This window comes from Anolis sagrei, chromosome Y (genome assembly GCF_037176765.1).
Source record: "Anolis sagrei isolate rAnoSag1 chromosome Y, rAnoSag1.mat, whole genome shotgun sequence".
Taxonomy (NCBI): Eukaryota; Metazoa; Chordata; class Lepidosauria; order Squamata; family Dactyloidae; genus Anolis; species Anolis sagrei.
The window spans coordinates 81,287,619-81,312,442 of record NC_090035.1 but is presented as its reverse complement, the minus strand read 5'-3'; the positions used below and the strand labels follow the sequence as shown (position 1 = coordinate 81,312,442).

General features: G+C 42.6%; 2 protein-coding genes across 2 annotated transcripts in view; both read right to left on the bottom strand.

The window, feature by feature from the left end:
• Positions 1 to 24,824, bottom strand: part of LOC132780442 (very-long-chain 3-oxoacyl-CoA reductase-like) — a 62,735-nt gene that overhangs the window by 28,304 nt on the left and 9,607 nt on the right. The window lies entirely within an intron of this gene.
• Positions 1,581 to 23,154, bottom strand: LOC137095273 (very-long-chain 3-oxoacyl-CoA reductase-like). Its single transcript, XM_067461720.1, has 11 exons — positions 22,980 to 23,154; positions 20,082 to 20,128; positions 18,287 to 18,362; positions 17,847 to 17,957; positions 17,425 to 17,489; positions 14,420 to 14,464; positions 13,978 to 14,012; positions 3,596 to 3,677; positions 3,299 to 3,364; positions 2,108 to 2,257; positions 1,581 to 1,679 (listed from the first exon to the last, which is right to left on the bottom strand). The coding sequence occupies exons 1-11, from the start codon at positions 23,152 to 23,154 to the stop codon at positions 1,581 to 1,583; spliced, it is 951 nt and encodes a 316-aa protein (XP_067317821.1).

The following is a 24,824-nucleotide window of genomic DNA, read 5'->3' as shown; positions in this document are numbered from 1 at the left end:
TCCTTCCTTCCTTTCTCTTTCCTTTCTCCCTTCCCTCCTTTTTCCTTTCGTTCCCCTTTCTTTCTTTCTTTCTTTCTCTCTCTCTTTTCTTCCTTCCTTCTCTTTTTCATTCTTTCCTTCCATTCCTTCCCCTTCCTCTCTGTCTCTCTCTCTCCTTTCTCCCTCCCTCCCTTCCTTCGCCTTTCCTTTAATTCCCCTTTTCCCCCTCTTTCCTTTCTCCCTTCCTTCCTCTTTCCTTCCCTTCCCCTTTCTTTCTCCTTCTTTCCTTTTGCGCTTCCTTCCTTCCTTCCTCTTTCCTTTCATTCTCCTTTCTCTCTTTCCTTTCAACTTCCTTCCTTCCCTTTTCCTTTAATTCCCATTTCTTTCGCCCACTTTCCTTTTTTTATCCCTTTCTTCTCCCCTTCCTTTATTCTCCTTTCCTTTCATTCCCCTTTCTCTCCTTCCTTCCTTCCTTCCTTCCTTCCTTCCTTTTTCTTTCCTTTCTCCCTTCCTTCCTTTTTCCTTTAATTCCCATTTCTTTCTCACTTTCTTTACTTTCTCCCTTCTCACCTTCCTTTATTCTCCTTTCCTTTAATTCCCCTTTCTCTCTCTCTCTTTCCTTTCACCCTTCTTTCCTTCATTCCTTCCTTCCTTCCTTTCTCTTTCCTTTCTCCCTTCCTTTTTCCTTTCCTTCCCCTTTCTCTCTCTTTTCTTTTGCGCTTCCTTCCTTCCTTCCTTCCTTTTTCCCTTAATTCCCATTTCTTTCACTCTTTCTTTTTTTCTTTCTCCCTTCCTTCTCCCCTTCCTTTACTCTCATTTCCTTTAATTCCCCTTTCTCTCTTTCTTCCCTTCCTTCCTTCCCTTATCTTTCCTTTCTCTTTCCTTTCTCCTTTCCTTCCTTTTCCCTTTAATTCCCATTTTTTCTCACTTTCTTTACTTTCTCCCTTCCTTCCTTCCTTCCTTTTTCCCTTAATTCCCATTTCTCACTTTCTTTTCTTTCGCCCTTTCCCCCTCCCTCCCTCCCTCCCTCCCTTCCTTCCTTCCTTCCTTCTCCTTTCCTTTATTTCCCCCCCCCCTCTCTCTTTCCTTTCACCCTTCTTTCCTTCCTTCCTTTTTCCTTTAATTCCCCATTTCTTTCTCACTTTCTTTGCTTTCTCCCTTCCTTCCTTCTTTCCTTCCTTCCTTCCTTCCTTCCTTCCTTCCTTCCAAGTGTTTGCTATTTTCTATGACTAGCAGGATGTCATCTACATAGCTCAAACTGCTGGTGTTGCTTCCTCCATATTCAGGCCTCTTTCCTCCCCATCTGATCCTATGTTATGTATTACATTACTGTCATATCAATTGGATAGTGTGATTAAGTGCAGCCTTGCCCATTGGAAACCACAGCTAGCTAATTTCTGCTAATTTCTACATAGAACTATAGCAGCAAGCAATACATTTCCATCCATAATGCATAATGAGGGATTTATTAAATTGTGATGCAACCATCATTTTAATAGTACAAGGATTTGGTTTGGAACCAATAGCAACCGATTGCTCTGCACGATCCTGGTCGTGGTCCGGCTCCTTTCCGCAAGAACCATCAGGAAGGTGAAAATACATTATTTGAAAAGGGACTTCAGCATAGCCCGATGGATGAAACGTCCATAGGATGTGTGGTACACTAATGACGTTGGGAAGAACCATTCCAACATGAAATTCTGAATCAAAAGCCAAAGAGAGAGGAAAGTTAGGTAATATCACTTTTGGAAAAGTTTGGCAGAGGCAAGGTCACCAGAAGAGTGGCTTAAGGCACATCTACACTGCTTGACACTATTTCTGTATATGTAGACGACATGGTCCTTCTCTCATATATTAATTTTAGTTCGACTTCACCACCCAGCAAAAAACACAACCCAAAACTACTTTGTACCCACTTTTCCTATTGTTGAAGATAGGGGAGATCTCTTCCTATAATAGGACCCAAAGCAGAGCTTTGTTTGGGGAGAAGTTATTGGTGTTCTGGAGAGAATGGGCAGAAAACTGACCTCAAATCTCAACTTCTTGGGACGTTTCCAAAGGGTTTCATTGGCCAGGAAAGTGGGGTGGATTTTGTGGAGTGAGGAAATGCCTCTTGCCCCCAACTCACCTGCAAGCTGTGGCTGAGGCACCCCGAGGTTCTGTTGGTGAAACCCACAGTGTTCAAGGCTTTGTGGGCATACTCCTCGGGAGACATCTTTGCGACCCGGATGTTAAAGAGCTTGGTCATGTTGGTGTCAACAACTATTGGTAAGACGCTCTGTGGAGGGAAAGGGAAGCCCAAGAGAAGGACAAAGGTGTGTTCGTTCTCTCGAAACGGGATGGACCAGAGATTATATTCCAAAAACGGACCCAAAGATGGAGGGAGGGAGAAGACAAGGGCCTGGTAGACACAGCTTGGAGCTTGAGAGAAGGAGGAGGAAGAGATGAAGAAAAATAAGATGAAGGAAGAGAAGAGAAGAAGGAAGAAGAGAATGAAGGGAAGAAAAAGGACAAAGGAAGAGGAGAAAAAAAAGAAGAGAAGAAAAGGGAAGAGGAGGAGGAGGAGAAAGTGTAGAGGAAAACAAGAAGGAGTTAAAAGGCCATTTCAGTTGCAACGTACCTGTACAATGATGCCTTTAGAACTGTATTCCATGTTTAATGCCCGGGAGAAGAAGAGAGAAGAGAATGAAGAGAAGGGGGAAAAAGCACAAAGGAAGAGGAGAAAAGGAGAAGGAAGGAGGATGAGGAGGAAGAAAGAGAAAGAGGAGGACAAAAGAGGGAAGAGAATAAAAAAAGGAAGATGAAGAAAGAAGAAGAGGAGGGAGCAGAAAGATTAGAAGATGAGGAGGAGGAGGAAGAAAAATAAGATGACAGAAGAGGAGAGAAGAAGGAAGAGAACAAATAGAAGAAAGCAAGGTGATGGAAGAGGAGGAGAGGAGAAGGGAGGAGGAGGAGGAGGAGGGGAAAGGAGGTAGAAGACAATTAAGAAGAGGAAGGAAGGGAAGGAAGAGATTAAAAGAACAAAGATAAAGAAGAAGAAAAGGGGGATGAAGGAAAAGGACAGAAAAAGGTACAAGCTGAGGACCAAGAAGAAGAAAGAGAAGGAGGGGGAGGAGGCAGAGCAAAAAAGGGGGGAAGAGATAGCAGTGGTAGAAAAAGGAAAAAGAAAAAGTCAGAAGAGGAGAAGGAAAGCAAATCAGGAGAAGGAAGAGAGAGAAAAGAAGACAAAAAAGAAGGATGGAGAAAAAAGAGGAGGAGGAGCAGGAGAGAGTGTAGAGGGGGGGGGAGGAGTTAAAAGGCTATTTCAGTTGCAACATACTTGTACAATGATGCCTTTAGACTTGTATTCCATGTTTAACGCCCGCGAGAACAAATCCACAGAAGTCTGAAAGGGGAAGCAAGGAAAGTGTCGTGTGACATTGAACGGTCCCATTGGATCTTTGACATGGCATTTTCCCTCCCAAATAGCTTGCGCAACTGTGCCATTGGGGCAGCGACCCCACATTCAATTTCACAGGGGTGCTGGGAAACATCAGAAATGGGAACAGGGTCTCTCAAGCAGAGTAATCGAGTTGCAGGGCAGAAGCTGAACTGCCCTGCTTGGTGTTTGTCTCACCTTGCAGGCACTGTACATCGCAGTCCAGGGTGAGGGTCTCCAGGCGGCTCCAGAGGAGATGTTTATTATGATCCCCTTCTTCCTACAAAGAGATACATGGGGGGGGGGGGTGTGTTAGAGGTCCCGTTCACCCTACAGCTGTCCAAGTCCAGCTATAGACTCTCCAAAATGCTGCAAAGGCAGAAAACAAACATATCTTCTTCTTAACGTGACCCAGAGCCCAAGCCCAATGCAGTCACTGTCCCGTGGTGCCTCTTGATGTTTCCCTGTTGACCTGCTTGGACTGCAACACCCAACATTCCTCACTTCTATCGGAAAAAAACGGAGAAGTTACATGATTTATAGTTCCTCTACCATATCTCCCCTATGCTGTGAACTGGAGTGATTGTCTCAGGGCAAGCTATTAAATCCAACCAAACCTTGCAGAGTCTTTTATCAATAGTCAGCAGAGATTGACTGCACAGCCTCTGACCTTAAGCAAACACTGGTTTTCACTCAAACTCTCAGTGGAGGTTTTAATCTTGACTCATTGCTTATGTTCAACTATATACACATCAGGATCAGGGATATACTCACAACCGATACAGTGACAATCCAGCAAGAAGTGTTGCAAGATAATCATAGCAAGAGATGCATGGCAAGTCAAGCACGTGGCAAGAGAAAAACACACATACCGGCTACTCCCTTTTCTACCCACAGCTTCTCAACACCAAAGACAACAGGGAAGGACGTAGCCTTCATCATGCCTGTCACATGGTCATCTCAGCTCCTTTTCCTGTTCCTCAATTTCCACATCACCACTTGTTTAACCTTTCAGTGGATATGTGTGACCACATGTCCATCAGAACTGTATTTTCCAAACAGTAATGCTCAATGGAGTTACAGTCAATGCCTTCCTATCTAACAGTACATTATCTTTTTATTTATTTACGGAATTTATAGTCCGCCCTTCTCATCCCGAAGGGGACTCGGGGCGGATCACAGAACATGTACATGGCAAATATTCAATGCCATTAAACCAGTGGTTCTCAACCTTTCTAACACCGTGACCCCTAAATATTAGGCTTGGGAGTTCAAGGAAAAATTTGGTTCTAAACTCGTTTCGTTTCTAGGGTGTGCTGCCGTTTCAATTTTGATAGGACTTCTGAAATTTCCGTTTTCAAAATTTTGAAATTTACAAAATTTCGTAAATTTCGAATCGATACGTTAATGGCGGACGCGATTGCGCAATATGCTAAAAAAACCCTCCAAACGGGACAGGGGGCACTTCTGAAGCTTCCCTCTCCCTCTGTTGTTGACTGTTGGTGTGATAAAACAAACAACTATATTATATTATATTATATATTATATTATATTATATTATTATTATATTATATTATATTATATTATTGTATATTATATTATATTATATTATATTAGTAAAGGTAAAGGTAGTCCCCTGACATTAAGTCCAGTCATGTCTGACTCTGGGGTGTGGTGCTCATCTCCATTTCTAAGCCGAAGAGCCGGCGTTGTCCGTAGACACCTCCAAGGTCATGTGGCCGGCATGACTGCATGGAGCGCTGTTACCTTCCCGCCGGAGCGGTACCTATTGATCTACTCACATTTGCATGTTTTTGAACTGCTAGGTTGGCAGAACCTAGGGCTGACAGCGGAAGCTCACGCCGCTCCCTGGAATCGAACCTGCGACCTTTCGATCAACAAGCTCAGCAGCTCAGTGCTTTAACCCACTGTGCCACCGGGGGCTCCATATTATATTATTATATATTATATTATTATAATATTATTATATTATATTATATTATTGTATATTATATAATATAATATATACCTCCCTGGCAACAAGCGGCAATGCGGAAGAGCTGGGCGTAGCCACGCCCACCTCACAAAGCCGCCGATGCAGTGCCTACAAGAAAGCCTCATTAGGTGGAAAACAGAATAAAATATGGATGGGGCAACCAGAGGTTTGGCAGATGCTCCCAAGGGGCGGGAGGAGCAAAGAGGAAACAGTGCTATTATCCCTTTGACAGCTGTTCCTAAAGGCCATGCCCCCAACATTTACTGGCGGAAGTCATTTTAAAGATGGCGGACGCAGCTTCGATATGGCAGAAACACTTCTGGGTTGCTAAAAAGCGTCGATATCGCTTCTTAAGGGTTAAAAATAACGAATTAATAACGAGATAAGAAAATAACAAACTGGATTGCCCAACCCTACTAAATATGCTTCCTCATGTTGTGGTGACCTGTAGGAAACCAGTTGCCACTGGAGAGCATCGGCAAACCGTACTCACCAGATGCACACACGGTTCCTACCCCACTGACCATGTAAGGACATTACCCTTGAGGGCAGGAAGGATTACCTCACCTATAGCTGACCTCACCTGTAGATTACCTGACCCTTGAGAGTTCCACCAATCACCTGGCCATTATGTAATCCCCCACTGTTGCTATGCAGACTTTTGCTGAAGAGCACCAGAACCCATATAAGCTTTGCTTGGGCAACAATAAAAAAGCCATCATCATTCACTTCTACACCCTGTCTCCCGCCTGGTCATTATTGCGTCCCGACATCTGGTGACCGACGACGTGATAGGATCCAGACCTTCCATCCCATGCTTATTGCTGGAAAAGCAAAACGGTGCGCACCTCAGCGAGCTTGCTCGCTCCCACAATCGTAAGTATGGGGTTAAGTGTATCAGTTCAGCAGAATGATGTTCATGCACAAGAACTGTATGGGTTATTAAGACAGGCAGGGTATTTTGAAGTAACTCAGGGCCAGGTAGAAGATTTACTTGGGGAGATCAGGTATCATTGCTCTTGGTATCCAAAAAATGGTTCTTTAAACCCATCGGATTGGGTCAAGATAGGTCAAACTTTTCATGAAAAACCCCAGGGGACAATTCAACAATTGTCCCTTTGGAAGCGGTGTTGCGAAGTTATCACTCTCCTGGGAGTGACAGATAATCGCCCACCCTTGGCTCCAATCACAAGCCAACCCCTTCCAACTCAGATCATAAATCCTCTTTTTACCCCGCTTGAAATGAGATATCCACAGCTAACTTTGCCCGCCGATCTAAATCACGATCTAAATCTCCCCTCCTCTCCCCTTGAGAATAAACAGCCAAGTCTTGGGGAGTTTTCTCAGCCACAGCCACTGAGAGACATGATTTCACAAACAATTCAAAATGCTGCAGGACAAAAGAACATAACCCTTCATGACATGACAGAGTTCGGGGGAACTGTATCCTCCACTGATCACATTCAAGGCACAACAGCTGTGATTCCAGACCTAATTTATGGCTCCGACACATTCACTAAAACAGCTGGCCGACCAGAGCTCCCAACAATGACATTTGATCCTGCTTTTCCATACATTCAGTGGGCTCCCGAAATCCAAACATTGGCGTTTGAACAGCCTAACTTTGATTACAAAACAATCTTTAATGTCATCATTCACTACCCAGGTTTTGAGCCTGCTTTTGCAGGGGGTGTTACATAAATAAACAGTGCTTACATTAAGTCTGGATGGACCGTCAGGTCGCAGATTCCTCACTTTTCCTAATACATCATTGGTGAGACAGTTTAACGACCCCTATCCCATTCCATTGAGTTTCAATCGGCACTAGCTAGATAGCTATGTTAGTGTTCTCTTTTAACCCCTCCCCCCAAAAGACATCATTAAAACATTTCCATTCAGCAAAAACATAAAGCTCCTGTGATAAATATGGTTAGAAAAACTTATAATGTCATTAAATGAACATTTGTTACAAAATGATTTTCAGAATGAAACTTCTGTTCAATCAGAAGTTCCAGAGTTATGCTGTAACTCTTTCAGACAGTTCTTTGTGTTATATTGACCCTCAACTGAGAGATTGTTTGAGATTATTTTCATTGTTATTGCTATTTCATAGTTATAAGTTTGCTACCTGTTATAAATTATAATATAAATGTCTGATATACAAAATAGATTTTCATTTGCTTGATCTAGTTTGATGCCAACACCTATACACAATAATTTAAATACTGATAGAGTTGGTGTTGATTTCATAACTCAGGAATTGTGGTTCCTGAGATCTGTAGTTCACAATCAAAGAACATTGTAAACTCCACCAACAATAAAATTAAACCAAACTTGACACACAAAACTTCTTGTCCCTTTCATTTCAAAGGGTCAATTATGTATAAGACTCACATTACATTCAACTCATACAATCCTACATTTTAATCACACCTAAAGGATTGCATGCTTGTTTTCCATGCCATTTCACTTGATGCCTACAAATCAATCGGCTTCACAAAAACACACTTCTTACAAAATGTTGGTTGCCAAAACATGCTTACACGATAACATATCTTGCTGTGTTATTAATCATATTATACTTTAAAACCACGGAACAACAGACTGGTTCCAGATTGGGAAAGGCGTCCGGCAAGGCTGCATCCTCTCACCCAACCTTTTTAACTTGTATGCAGAGCACATCATGCGAGGATGTGCGGGGCTGGATGAATGCAAAGCTGGGGTGAAAATGGCTGGAAGAAACATTAACAACCTCAGATATGCAGATGACACCACTCTGATGGCCGAAAGCGAGGAGGAGCTGAGGAGCCTTCTAATCAAGGTGAAAGAAGAAAGCGCAAAAGCCGGGTTGCAGCTGAATGTCAAAAAAACCAAGATGATGGCAACAAGAATGATTGACAACTGGAAAATAGAGGGAGAAAATGTGGAGGCCGTGACAGACTTTGTATTTCTAGGTGCGAAGATGACTGCAGATGCAGACTGTGGCCAGGAAATCAGAAGACGCTTACTTCTTGGGAGGAGAGCAATGTCCAGTCTCGATAAAATAGTAAAGAGTAGAGACATCAGACTGGCAACAAAGATCCGCCTAGTCCAAGCCATGGTATTCCCTGTAGTCACCTACGGATGTGAGAGCTGGACCATAGGGAAGGCTGAGCGAAGGAAGATCGATGCTTTTGAGCTGTGGTGCTGGAGGAAAGTGCTGAGAGTGCCTTGGACTGCGAGAAGATCCAACCAGTCCATCCTCCAGGAAATAAAGCCCGGCTGCTCACTGGAAGGAAGGATACTAGAGACAAAGTTGAAGTACTTTGGCCACATCATGAGGAGACAGCAAAGCCTAGAGAAGACAATTATGCTGGGGAAAGTGGAAGGTAAAAGGAAGAGGGGCCGACCAAGGGCAAGATGGATGGATGGCATCCTTGAAGTGACTGGACTGACCTTTAAGGAGCTGGGGGTGGTGACGGCCGACAGGGAGCTCTGGCGTGGGCTGGTCCACGAGGTCACGAAGAGTCGGAGACGACTGAACGAATGAACAACAACAACATACTTTAAAAATTCTTCCTTAGTTCATCTTAAGATTGAGTTTATTAGATCTACAAATAATAGTTTTGTTTGTTTCCTTTGATGTTCCTCTTCCTTTCCTAAAACGTCCAAGACAGACACCCCCCCCCCTTTTCCTTGTTTTATTTTAATGAAAGGTCTAAAATACCTATTTCATAAAAAATTACTAAAACGATACTCAAAACCAGACATTTATTGCTTTATACACACATTATATCTCTACCTTACGAACACTGAGATCCATGGAAGAAATCTCTCCCTCTCTCTCTGTGAGAGACCGAAGCCAACAAGCAGCCCACCCCACAAAGAAGGGGGGCTACATTCCGGGAGAGAGAGATAAGCCGTACCAAGAGCCATCTAGGCTCTAATTACAACACACAAAAACACCGCACCTCTCCTATTTCTTTTAAGATAGCCTATCCTTTTAATTTGTCTCTTTTATAAGATGTTATAACATGTTTTTAATCTGCTTTTATTCTGCTTTTATACCTGATATACTTAAAAACTACAATTCCTTTCCTTACACACCGATGCCCAATTCTATACTGTGCTGGTCAAAGACCATAATAAATCATTGATTGATTGATTAATGACTGTCAGAATGCTTGCTCTGCAACAAAACACAGCTCTATGAGAGTCATGCCTTTTCATCCTCAAACTACAAAACCTATTACCCATTTCTCATTATTTATTTATTTATTTATTTATTACTTGCACTTATTTACCGCCACTCTCAGCCCAGGGGGCGACTCGTGGCGGTGAACAACAACATAGAAAAGACAATTTACAGTAATCAGAACAGTACATAACATACTACTACTACTTAACATATACTTATACTAAAAATCCGCTTCGTCATATCATGGGTCATAGTCAGTCTCATAGTCGTGGTCCATTCCGGTCATCATTACCAAAGATATAGCACTCAGTTGAAGGCCAACTCGAAGAGCCATGTTTTCAGGCTCTTACGAAAGGCCATAAGAGAGGGCGCCTGTCTAACTTCAGCAGGGAGGGCGTTCCACAGCCGGGGGGCCACCACCGAGAAGGCCCGCTCTCTCGTCCCCGCCAGACGTGCCTGTGAGGCAGACGGGATCGAGAGAAGGGCCTCCCCGGATGATCTCAAGGTCCTCGTGGGCTCGTAGGCCAAGATGCGGTCTGCAAGGTATTTTGGGCCGGAACCGTTTAGGGCTTTGTAGGATAGTACCAGCACCTTAAATTGGGCCCGGTAGCAAATCGGCAGCCAGTGGAGCTGGGACAGAAGGGGCGTTGTGTGCTCCCTACGCCCTGCTCCTGTTAACAACATGGCTGCCGCGTGCTGGACTAGCTGGAGCTTCCGGGCCGTCTTCAAGGGCAGCCCCACGTAGAGAGCGTTGCAGTAGTCAAGGCGGGATGTGACCAAAGCGTGTACCACCGTGGCCAAGTCAGACTTCCCGAGGTACGGGCGCAGCTGGCGCACGAGCCGAAGCTGTGCAAATGCTCCCCTGGTCACCGCTGAAACCTGGGGATCCAGGCTCAACGATGAATCCAGGGTCACACCCAAGCTGCGAACCTGCGCCTTCAAGGGGAGTGCGACCCCATCCAGCACAGGCTTTCATTACACAATCACTAAAGTTTTCCAACGGGTTTACTGTTGATCATTGTCTCACTCATCCACATATAAAGATATAAAAATAATATATTTCAACAGATTAAAACCACTTACCCATAACATTGCTCAAAATACATTCCCTAAAGATTTTAATACAACATTTTCTACCTTGGTCGAGTCTATTCTTTCTAGACTCCGCCCACATTGCTACCTAAACCTAAAAAAGAGCTTAAAGCTGCTTTTTTTTTCCTTTTATGACTCTGTGCCAGTTCCAAAGATTTTAACTAATGCCACCCCAATGCTAGGGGTTAAACATGGCTTGCTACTATTGACCTGGGTTTAACACACTCAGTTTTGTCATTTTAAATATCTTGAGATGTTCAGTTGATCTGATCTCTCCATTATAGACAGTTCTGGTTCTGTCTCCAAGCCATCCCTACACATCTAAATCATGACAAACTTACAAGCTACAATATACATCAAACAAACATCAACACAAACATTAAAACACTAAGAGATTTAACCCAACAACTACTAATGTTATATCTACATACAGTCAACAGGTGTTTCATAAAAAACCCATCCTCAATAGGATATCACAGTTAATAAACTCCTGACTACAACAGTCATTTCAACTACAACCACTTACACTCTTTGCCTCATTTTCCTCACTACTTTCCATAACAAAAGATAAGACACATGACATTCGATACACATGTCTATGATAACCAATAGATCTATTCTACATATAACAAACTCTTTATCCAAACCCAATACACATGTTTACAACTAAATTTAACATAAACCCCATAGACACTGGGACAAACCAACATTCACAAACAGACAACACACATTTTCCCTCATTTTCCCCTTACACAATTCTTCATGTAGAATCATAGAATCATAGAATCATAGAATCATAGAGTTGGAAGAGACCTCATGGGCCATCCAGTCCAACCCCCTGCCAAGAAGCAGGAATATTGCATTCAAATCACCCCTGACAAATGGCCATCCAGCCTCTGCTTAAAAGCTTCCAAAGAGGGAGCCTCCACCACACTCCGGGGCAGAGAGTTCCACTGCTGAACGGCTCTCACAGTCAGGAAGTTCTTCCTAATGTTCAGATGGAATCTCCTCTCTTGTAGTTTGAAGCCATTGTTCCGCGTCCTAGTCTCCAAGGAAGCAGAAAACAAGCTTGCTCCCTCCTCCCTGTGGCTTCCTCTCACATATTTATACATGGCTATCATATCTCCTCTCAGCCTTCTCTTCTTCAGGCTAAACATGCCCAGTTCCCTAAGCCGCTCCTCATAGGGCTTGTTCTCCAGACCCTTGATCATTTTAGTCGCCCTCCTCTGGACACTTTCCAGCTTGTCAACATGTGTCAACATGTCACTATTGACACATTCTCTGGTTACATTTAGTTAACTCCTTACAAAAAGACAACAATCCAAATATGTTATCAACCACTTTCTTTATACCTTTACATTCATAGACATCTCTACTACAACATACCTTATATTACAATGCTACGTTCACAATGTTCTGCCCATATCTTTAACATTCCATACGATGGCCACACAAAACCGCATAGAGTCGCCGTATCAGGCTGATATATGCGGTATAAAAGAAAAGCAAATAAATAAATAATAAATAAAACGAGATTGCTAAACGTTCCAATCATACCTCTACAAACCATCTGCTTCTTCTCACACACAAACCAAAAGGGGGAATCAGCCCCCTGGTCTCTTCGCTGCTCTTTTCACTTTCGCTTTCCAACAGCTTTCCAACAATGGCCTTCCTATATGTGTTATTTACCATTAATCATTTAAATTTAATTTTATCTGATTCTTCTTTCGTTACCAGGATCCAGAAGCATTTCCCTCTCCCTACCCCCTCCTGCTCCCTTGATACAGGTTGCCAGATCCGAAGTGAGAAGGCCCAGCTCCCCTCATCGCCTGAAGCCAAAAATACGCTGCTGTGACGGGCCGATTTGAGTTCCTGCTTCAGCTGTCATAAACCTATGGACTTTAACAAACACGACTTGCTTTTTGACAAAATTTGTTTAATCACACATTCTCTGTCATTGGCTTCTTAAATCAAGTGCTTTGGGTTCCTGCTCGCTACATTTGCCCCTAGAAATATGACGTGACACCAAGGCCTCCAAAATCCCATTCCCAAGTTCACCCTCCAGTCAATTCTATGTGTTGTTTCAATCTCACAAATAATTTCAACAAAATATTTATGCATGTTGCTTTCTTTTAATGGCTTAGCTTAACATATTAAGCAAAACACTGTACCTGCTTGATAAAACTTTTATAATCCAATTTGTTTACTCTACACAACTATTGATGGCTTATGTAATGATCTAGGACTGCTACATTTGATATATATCCCATTGTTATAAGCTTCTTGCCAGCCTCATGCTCTGCTGACCTTCCCCCCCCCCCCCCCAGGATGATGTCCTATATATGACCTGGCCTTTAAACAAACAAATAAAGGGGAGATGTAGGAAACCAGTTGCATCGGCTTGGTTGATCAAGAAAAAATGGTTCTAAACTCGTTTTGTATGTAGGGGGCGCTGGAGGTTCGATTTTTAAATTATTTCCACGCCCACCTCCTTCCTCTTTGCATCAAAGGCTTTGCGAGGTGGGCGTGGCTACGCCCAGCTCTTCCACATCGCCGCTTGTAGCCAGGGAGGTAGCCACACCCTCCTCGCAAAGCCACTGATGCAAAGAGGAAGGAGGTGGGCGTGTGTAAGAACAGCTGTTCCTGAAGGCCACGCCCCCAGCATTTACGATTCACTGGCAGAAGTCATAAGGAAGATGGCGGACGTGGCTTCGATATGGCAAAAACACTTCTGGGTTGCCAAAATGCGTCGATATCGCTTCTAAAAGTAATTATTTAACGAATTAATAACGAGATAAGAAATTAACGAACTGGATCAACCAAGCCTAGAGCATAGATATGATATACATTCTTATGATTACATAACTGTATTACTTTTTGGTGTATAGTGGCCTTTCACCCTTGTACTCGATTCCTGCCACAGGGGGGTGGTGTCGCTCCATCCTCTATGACGCAGAGTCTTGATCACAGACTTACTCCTTCCTTTGATTGCCAACATTTCTGGTATTTCTTTTATGGTGCTGTAAAATATCTCCCCACTTAAGTGGTGCCTAATTTTTCTACTCACAGCTCACAGCTGTTTTCAGACTGCTTAGGTGGACAGTAAGCTGGGCTGAAGGTCAGGTGCTCACCCCGACCCGGGCTTCGAACTGTCAACCTTTCAGTTGGTAAGCTGTATTGCTAATGATGATTAAGCAGCTATGCTAAAGCTCAGCTAACAATCTCTGGCTTCGGTGGAGAGGACTAATGGGTATTGCAGTCCTACAACATCTACAGCTTCCCCCCTTGAGACAGAAGACCATCTTTGTCTCCTACCTGGCAACCATTTGAGGAAGGATGGCTTCTGTCATCTGCGAAGAAAGAGTAATCTCAATTGAGTTCTCTATTGTCTGCAGTTTTGGTTAATCCACATCCAACAAAGTACGTCCCACAAATCATTTAACAATAACAATAACTTTATTCTTGTACCCGCCTCCATCAACCTGAGGGGACTTACAAAATGCCTAAAGCAGAGCATAAAATGCACCGTAAAATACAAGTACAATTAAATAAAAACATCTGGCATAAAAAATAGCAATTAAAACAGTGCACAATAACTTATGGCGACACGGTACAGAAGAACATGGCTGGACTGTAAACATAAGGCGAGGGAGTGGGATAGTGCAAAATTGTAGCCGTGGAACAAGGACATGGGAAGAATTCTGGTATTTTATAGATTCTATACACAAAGACAGAATCCTGGTGGCATTCCACATACCTTCACGGTCGAAAGGATGTTGCAATTCACCATGTTGTCAATGTACTAAAAGGAAAGGGGAGAATAGGGTTTGGTATTAGTTTCATTCACCCAAGTATGTCCTCTCCAGGCACTTTCTAGGTCCTCCAGCCCAACACTATGGTATTGGAGGCACACAACACATTGCCAACATTGTTATGGAACAGCTAAATAGAGGGTGAAAAACAGGGGTGCGTTCTGCCCCACCTCACACTCTTTTAAACATCTATATGAATGATTTAGTGCCTTGTTTAGCTAAAATTGACCTTCCTTCACCAGTAATTGTCAGTGTGTAATTCATGTATGATGTGTGTTTAAATGTAATTTTATGTGATAGGATTGTGATTGTAATAGAATTGTATTGCCAGGATGTAGTTGGACACAGAAGGGTTAAACAGCAAAGTAACAAGCTGTGAGAATGTGACCCTGAGTTCTTGCTCTGTGGAAGATTAGGGAGTGCCAGAGATAAACTTCCTCCCAGCTGCATTTTGTATTAGTTCCTACCTCTTTCGGTTTGTGTTCTTCACATCTGTCTGCTGATGGTGTATGTTGTCTATTTTGAGCTGCCTAAGTAAAGCTGAAAACCTGCTTTTACCGGAGACTCCAGAGTCCATTATTCTGAGCTTATGCGATACTCTGCTACATGCTAACAATTGGTTATGGGCCCGCACTGACTGGGCTTGTTAACCTGGGCCTGCTGACCTGCAGAGCTGCTGACCAGGTTGGAGGCTGTGACCGAATCTGTGTGGTGACTGGAGCCTGTTTCACCAAGAGCTGGTGAGTGTCTTTGTAGGAAGACTGATTCCGGGAGTAAGCAGAGTTGTGAGCGGGGCATGCTGGACCCAGAGATTGATGATCTGAAAGTGTGACGTTGTAAAGCCATAAAATTGGGAACCAGAGGGGAAACTGCCAGATGCCACTGATGGTCTGAATCAGAGGCTGGGCTTAAAGTTAGTTGGAAAAGGGGTGAAATGAAACAAAATGTAAGAAATGTTCAACAAAGTAAATAATGTTGGAGAGGAAAATGTTGAGATCTTGTGTGTAGGCAGCCAGATACAACACGATCGTTGGGTACATTTATTTCATCGTGTTATGGGGCATGCAACCATGGAAAGTTTAAAGAAAACACTTAATCTATGTCCAGAGTATAAGATGGAGTTGTGTTACTATTATTTATTATATTTATTTATTTATTACTTGCACTTATTAACCGCCGCTCTCAGCCCGAGGGCGATTTGGATTGTGCAATTTGCCAGGAAGTGAAAAAGGTACCTATCAAGTTCTACAAAAGATCAAAAATTAAGGTAAACAACTTGTTTGAGAAAGCACATGTGCATATAGGGGGTCCTTTTGATGAGAGTGGTGGTGGATCAAAATATGTAATGTTGATTGTTGAAAGGTTAAGCAGATTTGGTCATGTGTATTTCCTAAAAGGTGTATCTGAAGCAACTGAGAAATTGTCTAATTGGCTAAACTTGATTGAAAATGTTTATGATAAGAAATTGGGCACACTTATAATTGATAAAGGAGCAGAAATTTGCAGTGATGAAATTAAGTAATTCTTGAGATCTAAGGATATTGATTGGATGGAGATTGGTCAATTTAAATATTCAGTCAAAAAGCTAATGTGTTGATACCTGCAAGTGAGAGAACTCAAAAACGACAGAGACACGGGGAAATGACATTTATTGGTTATAACAAAAGGTTTTACAAATTTTTGGAAATGCCCAAGACTATAAAGTTAGCGAAAATTGCCTATTTTGAAAGACCTAGGGATTGGAACCAAATTCATTCAAACACAGAGCGTTTGTACGGCTTTCCAAAAGCTAGTGAGAGATCTGTAAGTGAAGAAAGTAGGGTGACATCTTGTGATGAAGTGAAGCAACAGCAACAGCAATCAGTGAAAACAGAGAGTTTAACGCCTAGTAAAAGTTCACCCAAGAGTAAAACAGCAAAAACACGAGTCAGAACCAACAGACAGGTAAAGCAGGAGGACAAAGAAGTTCAGTTGGAACAAGTAAGTGCAGGGAAGAGAGAAGAAACCAAATATATACTCATTCCTTATTTGTCCAAGCCAGGTAAATTCCACAGAGTTCCAGTAGGAAAAGACTATACTGATGATGATGACAACTGTGTTGTTCAAAGAATGTAAAAGTGATATTTTGAAGATGTGTTTTGCAAAAGATGTGAGTGTTTGTGTATAGTAGTTTGATAAATAACGTTATAAGTAGTGTAGAGAACAAATGAATGTTACTTATAGAAGTTAAGTTGTTATTGTGGTTAAGATAATGTGTATATAATAAGGACAGAAACTTACATTTAAAGAGGGGGAATTGTCAGTGTGCAATTCATATATGATGTGTGTTTAAATGTCATTTTATGTGATAGGATTGTGATTGTAATAGAATTGTATTGCCAGGATGTAGTTTGACACAGAAGGGTTAAACAGCAAAGGAACAAGCTGTGAGAATGTGACCCTGAGTTCTTGCTCTGTGAAAGATTAGGGCGTGCCAGAGATAAACTTCCTTCCACGTCTGTCCGCTGATGGTGTATGTTGTCTATTTTGAGCTGCTTAAGTAAAGCTGAAAACCTGCTTTTACCGGAGACTCTAGAGTCCATTATTCTGAGCTTCTGCGATACTCTGCTACACGCTAATGGTAATCAGGAGCAGAAAGGTTTTCATCCTGTTGTACGCAGACGATATAGTGATTTTCTCCCTCTCTCAGTTGGGTCTTAAAAACCTTCTGAAGGTTTTCAGGACTGACTGCTGAGAGGAATATCTGCCAATCAATTTCTCCAAGACTAAAGTTATGGTTTTTGGCAGAGACTTCCCCAGATATAAATGGTCTTTAGACCAACATGCCATAGCAGCTCAGCTAATTGAACCTACTCTACAACTCTTCAGTAGAAAATGTTGGCACAAATGCTACATGGTGCACAAATCTGGAGCCTAGATCATAACACTTGATGGAAAAGATAGTAGTCACCTTCTCGATGTCGGGGGCCTGCAGGAACTCTAACGGCACCATGTGGTTCATGCCAACGTTGTTCACTGGAGAAAGACCAAAAGGTACACACTTGCATTGGTAAAGAACTTGGAGAGGTTTGCGATGGAAATACACTTAGAACACACATAGGCAAACTTGGGTTTTCAAGGTGTTTAAGACTTCAACTCCCACAATTCCTAACAGCCAGAATTGTGGAAGTTGAAATCCAAAACACCTGGAGGATTGTAGTTTGCCCGTGCCTGATATAGAATGAATGCGGTTTGGCACCACCTTAACAGCCGTGGGAGAGCCATCGAAACCAAGTGATTGTCCTTGACTCTCTTTCAAAGGATCCATTCTAGTTGGGAATCAAGAAATGGGAATCCCGGCTCTCAAAAGGAAAAGATGGAGGCATAATTTACCCAAAATGCCAATCTCTAAGCCTTCCAGAGCTTTGTGGATGGATTCGTAGATTTCTGAGCCTCCGGTGAATTCCACCTGAATCACTTTGGTGCTCCGGCCATAGAGTTGCTCTGCGGAGAAAGGGGGGAAAAAGAGATGGATGTGCCTCAGTTTCCCCATTAAAATGGAGCCAAAAGTGTCAAATGGAACAAACCCAAATCCAGTGAAAAGTATCCCAGTTATCAAATGCATCTACACTGTAGACTAGAGCAATGGCTTTTTGCAGCCAACTAAAACATGTACAGAATGCATCCTGAAAGCTGTCTCCAACGTCTGCTTGTTCCACCTGTTTTTCAGTGGTACTTATTTTTGCAAATGCAATATTGAGAATATTAAAACACTGAAATGATTTGCAGAGCCAATGTTAATGATTAAGTCAATATGTCAATCCTTGTCTCACCAATTTCAGCAGCCACTTGCTTCAGCTTTTCCATGGAGCGGCTGACCAGGACGATATCGAGGCCTTTCTTGGCAAGCTGGAAAGGGAAAAACAGAGTTGGAAAAGTCATGGCGGCATCTACACTGCAGAAACAATACTTTGGTCTTATGTACTTTGCTCTTGAGGGAGAGTCCAATATTTGCACTGGTATATAGTAATAATAATAATAATAATAATAATAATAAATTTCACCAAAAATCTCTCACTTGCTGTACATGGATGATCTAAAGTTTTATGGAAAATCAGAAACTGAAATCGAGTCACTGACCAACACAGTCAGAATCTTCAGCACTGACATCAGTATGGAGTTTGGCCTAGACCCGTGATGGTGAACCTATGACATGTGTGTCAGCACTGACACACATGACTATTTTTGACGACACGCGGCCACATGCCTACAGAGAAGTACAGCTTATAAGAGCCAATCTCATTCCATCCTTAAATTTGTAAAAGGCTCTACAAATTTAACATTTGAGCATTGTTCACTCCATAACTCAGCGTGGAATATACATTTTTCTTACTTAAACTATAAATATTGCAAAATTATGGGGTTTTTTTTCTCAAAGTTGACACCCCACCCAAGTTATGCTCAGGTTTTTTGGCAAATTTTGACACACCAAGCTCAAAAGGTTGCCCATCACTGGCCTAGACAAATGTGCCACAGTGGCATTAAAGAAGGAAAATTACACAAAGTGAAGGCATAGGGTTAGGGTTAGGGGCAAGATGGATGGATGGTCTCCTTGAAGGGATTGACTTGACCTTGAAGGAGCTGCGGGTGGCCACGGCCGACAGGGAGCTCTGGCCTGGACTGGTCCAAGAGGGCACCAAGAGTCGGATGCAATTGAACAAATAAAAAACAACGAACATGTTATCGTTTTAATTATGCTTTGGTTTTGTATAGATCTTGGCATTGATTCTTGCCATTCCTTGATGCGCACCGCTTTGAGTCCCCCCAGGGGGGAGAAGAGCGGTATATAAATTCAGTAGAGAATAAATAATAAATAAATCCACAGTAAATAATAATAAATCCACAGTGTCGTTTCCTGTTTCATTGTGCAGTCCTATTGCAGAAACTTTGTTTTTGTGCCACAAACGATGTTGAATCGGTTGAGACTCAATGAAATAGTCACTGAAAAAGTAGAACACAATGTGTAAAAGCTTTGGAAGGGGGAAAAAGATTTCCAGTTTCCTTAAAAACATTGAAATCGCTTCAAAAAGCAAATCTTGCTGAATTTATTCCGAATTACGAAGATTCCGACAGAACCTAATCATGCCTAGTGTTTAGACCCATGATGGCGAACCTATGACACGTGTGTCAGCACTGACACGCGTAGCCATTTTTGATGACACACAGCCGCATGCAGCCACATACAGAGAAGATGGGGGCACATCCCAAGATGGATATTTCATCCTCGGCTCCTACACCAGCATTTTCCTATATTGCCGAGATATATGACATTATAGAAAAAGCAGATAAGTTAAATAATTAGCTTTTGGTTTATTAAATACAGTTATATATGACAATAATATATTTTTGTTATTAAACTATCAATATCATGAAATTATGGTTTTTTTCTCAGACACCCCACTCGAGTTATGCTCGGTTTTTTGGCGAGTATTGACACACCAAGTTCAAAAGGTTGCCCATCATTGGTTTAGACTTAGATGACTGATTATAAATATACATAGGCAAGTAGACTAAGAATCCCATATTTGTATCTCCCTTTTTCTCTCTTGACTCAAAGCTGCCACTCACCTCATGGGCGTAAGCTTTTCCGATGCCGGCTGTAGCACCGGTGACCACTGCAAAAACAAGAAAAGGGACAGGTTAGGATTTATGCATTGATCCCAACTTTCAAATCATCATTTTAATATCCAGAGATTCCTCCCAAGTTTTGTCACAAAAATATCATTGCAGATTTGATAAATATGGATTCCATAATGGGTGGGAATGAATGGAAGAGTGAATGAGTGGAGCTAATAATTTTGGAGACACCAATTCTAAAAAGACCAAGACCGGACTAACTACCTGCTTGCTGGACTGTAATTAAAAGTTGCTAATAAGAACTGAAAAGTAAGCTGTGAGAAGAACTGGACAGTGATAAGATGAATGTTGACACTGTTCAGAAGGAAGTCAACACAAGGCTAACACCAATCAAGAAGAAGTTAATAATTTTGGACGCACCAGTAAAATATTAAGGCCTGCAATGACGAACTACCTGCTTGCTGGACTGTAATTAAAAGTTGCTAGTAAGAACTGAAGAGTAAACTGTGATAAGAACTGGACAGGGATAAGATCAATGTTAATACTGTTCAGAAGGAAGTCAACACAAGGCTAACACCAACCAATAAGAAGTTAATAATTTTGGAAGCACCAGTAAAATATTAAGGCCTGCAATGACTAACTACCTGCTTCCTGGACTGCAATTAAAAGTTGCTAATAAGAACTGAAAAGTAAACTGTGATAAGAACTCGACAGGGATAAGATCAATGTTAATACTGTTCAGAAGGAAGTCAACACAAGGCTAACACCAATCAAGAAGATGTACTAATTTTGGACGCACCAGTAAAATATTAAGGCCTGCAATGACTAACTACCTGCTTCCTGGACTGTAATTAAAAGTTGCTAATAAGAACAGAAAAGTAAACTGTGAGAAGAACTGGAGAGTGATAAGATCAATGTTCCCACTGTTCAGAAGGAAGTCAACACAAGGTTAACACCAATCAAGAAGACGTACTAATTTTGGGAAGCACCAGTAAAATATTAAGGCCTGCAATGACTACCATATATAGCGTATGGAAAATGACTATGGATGAGTCTGATATCAAAACTCAGCACTTTATGTGGTTTCAATCTGTTCCATAATTTATGTGGTTTGATTGATCCTATGAGTAACTGATTTATACTTTTGATGAGGTGCAGTCGAACTGCCATGACTCGACAACACTATGGAATCCAGGGAGTTCAGCAAGGGCTTTTGCCTTACCTTTCCGCATCAACATTGTAAAAAGGATGCAGTATGACAACACTCGAACTGCCATGGCTTGATGCTCTGGAATCATGGGAGTTGTAGTATGGCAAGGGCTTGAGCGGCCTCTGCCAGTGGGTCCTGGCATTCACTGAACTACAACTCCCAAGATGACATAGCATTGAGTTAAAAGCACAGAAGCAGATACCTCATTACATGCTATGCTATCCTGGGAGTTGTAGTTCCCCAGGGCCTTTATCTGTCTCGGCCAATCAGTGCTGGCAAGTCACCAAACTACAATTTCCCTAGATGACAGAGTATTTGAGTTAAAATGCAGAAACAGACATCTCATCACATGCTATGGAAATCCTGGGAGTTGTAGTTTAACAAGGTCTTGAACCTTCCATACCCAAAAAAGTGTAGGTACCTCACCATACTACAACTCCCAGGATGGCATAGCATTGAGTTAAAAATGCAGAAACAGACATCTAATCACATGCTATGGAAATCCTGGGAGATGGAGTTTAATAAGGTCTTGAACTTTCCATACCTCCAAAAAGTGCAGGTACCTCACCATGCTACAACTCCCAGGATGGCATAGCATTGAGTTAAAATGCAGAAACAGGCATCTGATCACATGCTATGGAAATCCTGGGAGTTGTAGTTTAACAACTACTTGAACCTTCCATACCCAAAAAAAAAGGGCAGGTAACTCACCATACTACAACTCCCAGGATGGCATAGCATTGAGTTAAAAATGCAGGAACAGACATCTCATTACATGCTATGGAAATCCTGGGAGTTGTAGTTTAATAAGGTCTTGAACCTTCCATACCCAAAAAAGTGTAGGTACCTCACCATACTACAACTCCCAGGATGGCATAGCATTGAGTTAAAAATGCAGAAACAGACATCTAATCACATGCTATGGAAATCCTGGGAGATGGAGTTTAATAAGGTCTTGAACTTTCCATACCTCCAAAAAGTGCAGGTACCTCACCATGCTACAACTCCCAGGATGGCATAGCATTGAGTTAAAATGCAGAAACAGACATCTGATCACATGCTATGGAAATCCTGGGAGTTGTAGTTTAACAACTACTTGAACCTTCCATACCCAAAAAAAGTGCAGGTAACTCACCATACTACAACTCCCAGGATGGCATAGCATTGAGTTAAAAATGCAGGAACAGACATCTCATTACATGCTATGGAAATCCTGGGAGTTGTAGTTTAATAAGGTCTTGAACCTTCCATACCCTCAAAAAAGTGCAGGTACCTCACCATACTACAACTCCCAGGATGGCATAGCATTGAGTTAAAATGCAGAAACAGACATCTCATCACATGCTATGGAATCCTGGAAGTTATAGTTCCCCAGGGGCCTTAAAGTGCAAGTGAGTCACCAAAATACAACTCCCAGGGTGGCATAGCATTGAGTTAGAATCACAGAACTGGATGTCTCATCACATGTTATGGAATTATTATTATTATTATCTGGGAGTTGTAGTTCGGCAAGATCTTGAGCCTTCCATACCAAAAAAAAATGTGCTGGTCTGTCACCAAACTACAACTCCCTGGATCTCCTTAGCATTGAGTCTCGGTAGTCAAAGTGGTGCCGAACGCATGATACAGTGCAGAATAGATGCGCCCTTGGGGAGTCTATGGGGCGTGTTTGCACTCACCTGCCCAGGTGCCGTAATGGGAGAAGTCCACCGCTTTCCAATACTCGGAGAGAATGTGGACACGGATCTTGAACCAAATGAACCAGGAGGCTCTCAGGAGCACCCAAAGGGCAACGGCGCCTCCAAGGAGGCAGAAGGAGAGGTCCAGGGACGTCATTTCACCTTGGGGAGCCATTGCCACCTTTCCCGATGCTCTCCTTGCGCCACCCGTCACCACTGATGTGCAAGACAGGCACGGAGAAATTAATTCACGCCGAAGACAGATCCTTTTATATCCAGACCTATGCGGAGTCGGTTCACACCTCTTTCTGGCTCCAAGGCACATGCCCTTCCAAGTGCCAGAACACTCCCACATTGTCCGGCAACACCTTTGCTTTCAGCACATCCAAACTTTTGCTCCATGCGGGTTGAGTCAATGCTTGGGATGATGAGTAGATGATTTCAGATTGTGGAAGACCTATGTCGGCCTAGATGTACATCATCTCGGAGACGCATCTGTGGTGCACCAGCCATAGAGGACCTTGCGCGAGGAATGAAAACTCTATGTGCCAATGGCGTGCACCAGGACAAATGTGCAAGTCTGGCTTGGAGACATCAGTTCCAGCGCACGCTCCCAATAAGGATGCTCCCACTGGCAAACCTTGGCTTGCGCCACCCTTCTGGCTCCAAGGCACACATGCTTCAAAGAAGCACCAGGATTGTGGCGCAGCTGGCTGAGTGTCAGCTGCATTAAGATCACTCTGACCAAAAGGTCATGAGTTCGAAGCCAGCCCGGGTTGGAGTGGGTTTCCAACCAATTGTGTAGCCTGTTGTCGACCTTTGCAACCCGAAGGACAGTTGCATCTGTCAAGTAGGAAAATTAGATACCACCTTAAAGTGTGGGGAGGCTAAATTAACTGATTTATGAGGCCATAAAGAAGACTCCAGCAAAAGCATTCCAGCGGGGAAGCATGCGGGGAATGCGGAAGTGCTTCATCAGCGTCGCAGGTGGACGATGAAAGCGACAGCTCCCCTGGCGGCCAGAAAAAAGTTAAATAGCCTCTCTGTATGTCTGTATATGTTTGTATGTCAAAATTGGCATTGAATGTTTGCCATATATGTGTACACTGTAATTCGCCCTGAGTCCCCCGCGGGGTGAGGAGAAGGGCGGAATAGAAAAGCTGTAAGTAAAGAACCAAAATACTCCAAAATAATAACAATAACAATAGTAATAGTAATAGTGATGATGATGATGATGATGATGATGACGTCCTCTGAGTATGCCAGCAGCCACAGGTGCAGGCAAAATGTCAGGAGAAAATGCTGCTGCTCAAACACATTGGCCATACAGCCCAGAAAGCACACTGCACCCCAATGTCTATTATATGCGCCATTCATATCCCCCTTTGATCCCTTGACTAGCCTTCAAGTGCCGGTGACTAGCATACATACATTGCTCTTGATCAGTTTCTGAGTGCCACTCCTTCCTACCCACACACCTTTCCCCCTTTCTTCTTTCTCTCCTTCCTTGCCTGTCTTCTTTTCTTTCTTTCTTTCCCTTTCTCTTTCTTTCTTTAAACAGAGGCTGGATGGCCATCTGTCAGGGGTGATTTGAATGCAATATTCCTGCTTCTTGGTAGGGGTTTGGACTGGATGGCCCACGAGGTCTCTTCCAACTCTTTGATTCTATGATTCTATGATTCTTCTTCCATCATTCCTCCTCTCTTCCTTTCCCTTTCTTTCTTTCTTTCTCTCTTTTTTCCTTTCTACCTTCCTCCTCTTCTTCCTTACTTCCTCTTCCTTTCCTTTCATTCCCCTTTCTCTCTTTCTCACTCTCTCTCCCTCTTTCTCTCTTTCTTTCCTTTC